The 7,981-nt window shown below is 44.3% G+C and overlaps 1 protein-coding gene across 11 annotated transcripts in view; it reads right to left on the bottom strand.

The window, feature by feature from the left end:
- wnk1b (WNK lysine deficient protein kinase 1b) overlaps nt 1–6,035 on the bottom strand; it is a 73,326-nt gene extending 67,291 nt beyond the window's left edge. For 6 of the 11 annotated variants that reach the window (XM_031859254.1, XM_031859255.1, XM_031859257.1 and 3 more), the window contains exons 1-2: nt 5,427–6,035; nt 1,220–2,854 (exon numbers count right to left, since the gene is read on the bottom strand). In XM_031859254.1, the coding sequence (XP_031715114.1) occupies nt 1,220–2,164 (945 nt within the window). In that variant the 5' untranslated portion in view covers nt 2,165–2,854; nt 5,427–6,035. The remainder of the gene's footprint in view (nt 1–1,219; nt 2,855–5,426) is intronic. The other 5 variants (XM_031859261.1, XM_031859262.1, XM_031859260.1 and 2 more) reach the window with 3 other exon arrangements.
- Between the last annotated feature and the right edge of the window lie 1,946 nt (nt 6,036–7,981).

The following is a 7,981-nucleotide window of genomic DNA, read 5'->3' as shown; positions in this document are numbered from 1 at the left end:
ACACACACACACACACACACACACACACACACACACACACACACACAGCAACTTCTGCAGCACCATAATGCAGCAACCGCATCCTGTGGTGAACTATGTCGTCCGGGCTCCTGTTTCACACGGTGTGCAAGATTCCGTCTTAATTGTTGACCTTTATGCATCCATCTATATGAGCTGATTGGGAGCTGCCCGGTGCGACCAGTCAGGTTATGGCCACGGAGAAACTATACTGGAGCGACTGGGACGTAACCTGCCACCATACAGTAACTGACACCAGCAGGTGAGACTCATTTAGGCTACTTGTGGTGGTGGTAACAGGATGCACCACATCATCCTTTCACACACTTTTTTTAATACCAGAGACTCTGAGCTGCTGCTATCTGTCAAACAGAAGCAGCAGCTGCTGTACTAGCAGACTTCAGAGCAGGTTCTTTCCTCAGACTGTGAGACTCCTTAAATCATCCTCCATGTGTAATCAACTTTGGTCGTTTTCTTATGTAGCAAACGTAGACTAAAAACTGCATTTTTATGTGCAACCCTGTTCTGCAATGACAATAAATAATATTGAAACATTGTCACATATAACGAGTATGACTTTGTGATGTCAGTGTAGCACAGCAATCCCATCCGCTCACTCAAGACACACAAGGGTTAAACGTGCAATTAAACGCAAAGCAACTACAAAATTGATTCAAAACTAAAGTATTCCCGTTAAGGACAAGTTCTGAGCATGAACCACCGTATTGTTTCTGCTCTGAATAACAACCAAACATGTTGATAGAAAGCATCCGATTCAAAATGTTGTCTTCACTGTTGCCCTTTGCTGAAACAGTCGGGACTACGGCCCTTATAAACTAGTCACGCTTTATCTGAAATGCATCAAAAATCAAAACTTCTAACGCGCGCTTCATCCAGGATGTAACATGCACCAGTATCTCAGTCCCGGATCAGATTATGATATCACTCTGTCAACATTTCCACAGAAAAGCACCTGGTTGAGCAGGAAGTTCTCACACATCAGTGACTCCACCATCTCACGGTAAAAATAGGACATGCAAGACATCATTTAGGAAAAAAAAAAGAGGTTAAATTCAGCACGCAGATGGAACCCAGACACCTCCGGGACAACCACAAAGTGACATTTAATTAAAATCGGAGCCAGATGAAGAGACAGGGCATAGACACTGAAGAGGGGACAGTTTCACGAGTCTGGACTCACCTGGAGCTCGCACCATGCCACTTCCACAGTAGTCTCTGTATCCAGTCCCTTGTACACGGTCTTAAAGGACCCTCTTCCGATCTCGATGTCAAATTTCAGAAAGCGCCCATCCGGTGACGTCCCCACCGCTTTTGTCTCCACCTCCTCTATATCCTCTTGCACTCGTTTCTCGGCCTCCCTCTGCTCTGCCCGTATCTTCGCCAGCTCCCTCTCCTCCTCCGTCTCCTTGGTCAGACTACTAACGCTATCCACACGCTCTACCACTTTTCCGTCCTTTGCCACCTGTCGGGGGTCCTCCGACCCTCTGGGACGCAATGTGACGTCGGGCTGCTTGCCCACCGTTTTGTCGGTAACATCCAATACTGTCGGGGTGGGCTCGTTTAATGCTCCGCCTGCACTAAGTTCTTGAACAACACTGCTAATGGTGGGAACAGCGAGCGTGATGCCGCCCTCACCTGAATCTTCCTCGGCATTTTCTACGTGCCCCTCCACGACTGCTCCGCCGAGACCAAGCTGAAGGGCCGAGCTTTGCACATGGGGGCCTCTCGGGACATCCCCGCCTTCGGCGTCTTGTGCCCCGGGTCCAGGACCTGAGGGCGGCAGGAGGAAGAAGGCGGGAGGCCCTTCACAGTCCGGTGGCGAGGTGAGGATCACAGCAGCTTTGCTGGGCAGGTCCAAAGCGGTGGCGTTGGAGTCACAGATGACACTTCGGCGGAAGAACCGGTGCTCGGCTATTCTGGAGTCTCTGTCCATGGTGTGGCGCCGACGCTGGACCTCGGGTTGCACACTGAGCTGGTCCACCTCGAGCAAGTCTGAACTGGCAGAGCCGTTCACATTCTCATGGGGGGTCTGGGATGATGGACAGGGAGAGGCAGAAGGAGGAGGAGCAGGGGGGGCCGGGGCGATGAATTTCACCGCTTTGTCGCTGCTATTGCTTTCAGACATTCTTTCCCGAGGCTCAGACAACAAAACAGGAATTCTGTACGTATAAATAAGGACTTATTTGTGTTAATGCGGGCACAAATCTCTACTAGCAAGCTTCTTTTTTCAAATGAAAAGCTCTCCAACCTCCGATGAAACTCCAGGAAAAGGAAAAAAATTTAAAAAATTTAAAAAAAATCGGATGGGCAACTCTACTTCCTCTTTGCTCGGGTCGACCGTTTCAACAAGACAACCTACAGTTCCTACAAGGGCCTTCTGCGCAGGGCTCAGGGAAGCCCCGAGAGAGAGGAAGGAGCTTTCGCTTCAAGAATGGGGAGGGAAGGGGTGAAAGACAGTCAAAGGAGGGGGGGTGCAAGCACTGCAACGAGGTGACAACCGTCAAATTAACACCTGAATCCATCTTGATGCCAACATCCAGAGAGGGACATCCACGACATGGAAGAAGAAACAACAGACCGGTACGGCCGCCCAAAAAGCTGACGAAGCAAAAACACGACTGGAATCCAATCCGTTACGGCCTGACGTGGAGGTCTGGTGAAGTTTCTGTGAGAACAGGCTGAAGCCCCCCGGTACTCGCTGAAGATGGGACTCCCCAGAGAGGTTGCTGGCCCGCCCGTAGAGGCCAGACAGTAGGGTTAGGTAGGCCTAGCCCGGCCTAGCCTGGCCCAGCTTGATCCGCTTCGGCCCTCGTCACTGGAAATAAAAAGAGAGAAAAAAGAGCTGTAAGATGGAGCTATATTTTCTAATTCACCATCTGCTTTCACTGGACTACTTAACTGACCCAAACAACTTCAAGGGACCCCCAAATTATACTTGGTTCATTGCCAAAGTGGCTGGTAGAACATCGCTACCAGATTCTGTAACACTTTACCACCATTTGGCCAGCGATCCGCTATACGAGTGACAGAGGCCGGGTGAGAAATCAGCCAAATGCTGCCACAGGTTTTTGGTAGCGGATCACAAATCTGTCCGCTCCACCAAAACACCAAGCAGAGATCAGACCCTTGTTTGGATGCTTCTAAACAAGTCGGTAGGTAAAACTAGACCGGGACAAGAAAAAGTAGGGCGTCCCATTAATTAAAGCACCGTCTTAAGCAGTTAATTATTCCAAATTAGGTCGACTTTGGGTCCACAAAACAACTCTTTGTTTGGGATTTCATCAGTGAATATTTTTACTTGGGTTGAGCACGACCTTTAATCTCCAACTCAAGCTCGCTAACAAGAAAGAGATCTGCATCCCCCTCCCCAATTGCCCCCGTGTAGTTAATGCAGTGATGCAGCAGAGTGAGCGCCTAATCGCTCCACGCTCCAAATTTAGCCCAAAGTCACCACTGCCGGGCTGACCTCAAGGTTGGGGGGGGGCCTCAAGAGTGATGGAGCTCGAACCGCCACACAGAGTGTACAATATATCACTTTGCCATATTGCATTACAGAAAACTAATTGGTAAGGAATACGCTTACTGAATTGGCCTTACACAACATCCTGGAGATAACGTCTGCTCTGTTAGTTATCACGGTAGCACTGGAACAGAGGTGCAGCAGCTGCTTCGGCTTCACAGTGCATTAACTCATGTATAAAACAGGTTTTCACAAGTCTTATTCGCAAGGAAGCCTTATCGGCAACAAAGAGACACGCAGAATAATCGTCACATTTTCACTTAGTCATCTATAGAGGTTCTTCAATTAGATCTGTGCCCATGAATGGGGATTTAAACTGCACTAAGCGACTCTGCATAGTCTGTACGTGTCTCTGTAGACTGCACAAACCTCTTTATGATATCAACCCAGATGGTGTGTGATGATCACTTAATAGCAAAACAAAGTCTGCCAGACAGCCAGAATAATCTCGTGTAAATAAGTCAGATTGCTCTGCAACACAGAATATGACACATGCTTTAAATTTCACTGGGTTAAATGCGTCTTAATGGTTCTCTAGTAGTGACCATGCACAGCACCAGAGAGTAATGTGGGCCCCACAGGCTCCTGTATATTGCCTCAATTAAGGGAGGTGGGTGAGGGATGAGCACTGAAGAGGCTACAGTAGGTGCATGTGCCTTACGGCTGGTTTCTACCTTTCCAATAGGTCCTGTGCAGCTTTATATGCAATTTGACTATTAGCATAATGATATGTTATGTACAGGTTGTCTGCTTCTCCTTGACATGATCCCAATTTTGCATTTAATGGCACCCGACTGCCCTCTGGGCTAAGAGAGGCGATGTATTCAACCATAGGAGAAAACAAATCATCTGCCTACTTGTTATGATTATGACACGTGGTTTAGTTTAGTTTGTTTTTACAGTGACAACAGCTAGGGGGTGTTAGGTGTTACTCTAACATTAACATAAGGGCAAATATAAATATAATATAAATCAAATATTCATTTTAAATTTTGAATAACCAAGATATAATAGTCTGACAATTTCAATGTACAGTGTGCAACATTATAATTCAAACTAATGTAAATGCTGACTATTTTAAGTAGGTATGCATGTACACTTAATTACACACAGGTGTGCTGCTTCGACCCATCAGTTCCTTTCAGAACTAAACTAGTCTTGCTAGCTTACACAATAACACGCAAACGCTCAAATGTATTAAAAGAATATATAAAAAATATGTCAATATTGAGTTGCAGCACTTGTATCATGTAACTTTCTTCTGATACAGTATCTTCACACCTGTCCGTTCCTCTGTTGCAAATATATAACGCGCATAAACATTCAAGCATGGCCAGCGTCGCGTGGCCTAACGTGCTTTACATAAAGAAGAAGTAGATGGCTGGGATCTAAAAAAAAAATTAAAAAAAAAAAAAAAGTCTACATTATCATTAAAATACAATAAAAAAGGATTTGATATCGGGATCACCAACACGTCACCAGTCCATGCCGACACTTGATTAATTGCATTCTTTAAGTTGCTCTCATTAAAGGTTAAAATGAGCACATGAGCAATTAAAGTTCTCTGCGAAAATGCACGAGAGCCGTAAGAGAACTTATGACAATATGTGTTTTTAACTTGTGTGAACATGTGATTGTTACATGGGTAGAAAAAGAAAAGGTGTGCAAGTTACTGGAGAGAGTTGAAGCTAAAGATACGTGCAGTGAGAGGTTCACTGCCTGTTCAGGAACTCCAAAAAAAAACAAAAAAAACTTGAGGCTATGCAGCTAACTTTGCCCACAGGCAAAACAAGACACAAGCAACGACCAGTCACGATTCGTACAAAGCGTTTATGATGAAACGACACCCCCAAAAATGCACCGTTACCTTTTACATCGGTGTGAGCAGTATTGGCTCCGTAAAAACGAAGGTTAAAACTTGATGTGAAAGCCTGTTACTCCTCTGCAGTGGAGGGTCCGCTCCGACGCGCACTGTCACTTTAGTGCGTCACATTAAAGTCACAGTTGGTTGCCCGAAAAAAAATTGTCTATTTACAAAAACATAACTTAGCTACAAGCTTATCCTTTCACCAACAAAAAAAAAAAAAAAAAAAAAAAAAAAGAGGTCCCAACAGCGTGGTGGTGAGCGGTACGTGCAGCGAGCCGCAGCCGACAGACAGACACCTCCCACCGGGGCAGAGAAGCCAAGTTCGCTCGCTGGTGTCCGCGGCGGCTCTGGTACTTCAGTCTGTCTCCGTGTTGTCTGTGTCCGGGTCTGCAGCCGCAACCAAAAAAAAAAAAAGGCAAGAGTTTCACTCAAAGGCGCTTTATCCTCATCCGCAGCAACATGTAGTCTGCTCCCGTGACCGCCGTTTCGCTTCTGTGGCGCAATAAATCCGCTGTGATCCACAGTTCTTCCCCGTTTTCAAGCCATCGGACGGCGGCTTCGTCTGCTCTCTGCTCTTCTCTGGCGATGACTCGACAAGGCGGACGGCAGGGCTTTCACGCAGACGTGTCGCGTCAAGCGCACCGCCGGACGATACAGGAAGAGGGCTCGTTCTTTCAAATTAAAACACAAATACGATTTATCATCCAAAACGCACTGGTCAGGTCTGTGCGTAGAGGAACGACCAGTGGAAGTCTTACTTAGTAAACTCACAAAAGTATGAGCGTCGAAATTTACTTAAAGTACCAATTATACTCATTATGCAGACTGACCCATTTCAGAATAGTGTATATGATATTATTTAATCATAGTTATGGATGGATTAATATGCACAGTACTTTAATGATGCAGTCGGTAAAGGAGGGGCTTATGGTAGATTGTGGAGTTCACCAAGGGATCATTAAAGTCTTATCGTTATTTCTATCATTAATCTAAATCTGCAATTTAACTGGTAACAAAAGCTATTAGATTAATGTAGTGGAGTAAAAAGGACAATATTTTTCTCTGACTTCTATGTCATAAAGTATCATAAAATGGAAATACTAAAGTAAAGCACAAGTACTTCAAATGTGTTCGTTAGTACAGTACTGTGAGTAAATGTACTTTCCACCACCGGGAGCGACTCCATTAAATCCACCCAAGTGTGTTTAATCTACTCCACAAAATAGTGCTATTGTTGAGTACATAATCACTTTGTTTTAGGCCACATGGGTGTTTTCTGAGGACATCCTGCAGCAGCTCTCACGCTATTTACTCGTGCCACACCTCTTATTTGTCTTGTGTTGTTATTATTTAATTGAGGACAGCAGTGGCCGCAGTCTGCATCTGTTTGATGTGACAGAGATCCAGCTGTGAACCTGCTGTGTCCAACAAACAGAGCCGGGGAAGGAGAGGAAACATCTCTCACCTTCTTTTTCTGGTTTGCTACAACAGTTGTGAGCTCTCAGACATTCAGTATTATATGTTTTAAAAATAAAGAGATATAACTGTGGGTCACTGTGTGTAGTTTATGACTTTTATTTTTTTTAACTGATCAGGTTGTTGTAGGAAACTATGTTTTTAGTTTAATTCCTCTCCTACATTTACCAATTCAAATGATTTGCTGATTTAAGAAACTGCAATCATTAACTTACTGGATAATTCAATTTCTTGTTTAAAATATCTTTGTATATCATTGTATAGATGTGGTTTCCCTAAACATGAGCATACATAAATAAAAAATCATGGATACAGTCATGTCAAAGTCATATTGCACTTTAAAAATTACCTTCGTAACGCTGAGTCAAAATCACATTATTCTGAAGTGAAACTCTTTGGCGGAGGGGCTGCTTCATTTTCATTAATAGGAGTTTTATGTTGAAAGATTACACCGGAAGCACTACGGTTTATTCTGGTTGTCTTAACAGAATTTTGCCAGCAGTAAACTCCAGTACTCCGGTATCCTGAGTATCCATTCAACAACCCGCAGTGTCACGTATGACACATCCATAGTCAACCTTTTTTAATGATGCCTAATTATCTCGTGTGTGTTCATTCAGTCTCTCCTCTCTCATTGTGTGTGTGTTTGTGTGTGTGTGTGTGTGTGTGTGTGTGTGTGTGTGTGTGTGTGTGTGGCCTTCACTTGCTCACTCTCTGACGCCCTCATCACCACTAGTGTCAGACAAGCTCTTGACTCCTCATTTTTTTTTAAACTATGACATTCCTACAATATTTCTTAGGCACATATGTATTATAATGGGTCTAACAATCCTAAAATGACTTGATATTGTTTTACTCTAGTTTATGACAGATTACTGCAGTAAACAGAGGGAATCACCTGAAGTATATAAAACGATATGATCATGGGCTGTTTTTCATTCTATATTTTTTGTTTTTCTTTGGGTCTAAAGGTTAAAGTCAGTGCACATCAGGACACTTTAGAATCCAACATTTCGTCTGTTTATTAGATCTACACATCCTGATATTGAGCTGCAGCGCCTCTGGCAACGATAATCAGA

The sequence above is a fragment of the Anarrhichthys ocellatus genome, unplaced genomic scaffold (assembly GCF_004355925.1).
Source record: "Anarrhichthys ocellatus isolate YVR2014 unplaced genomic scaffold, GSC_Weel_1.0 scaffold21, whole genome shotgun sequence".
Lineage (NCBI taxonomy): Eukaryota > Metazoa > Chordata > Actinopteri > Perciformes > Anarhichadidae > Anarrhichthys > Anarrhichthys ocellatus.
The sequence above is the reverse complement of the archived record's forward strand: the minus strand, read 5'-3'. Positions and strand labels throughout refer to the sequence as shown.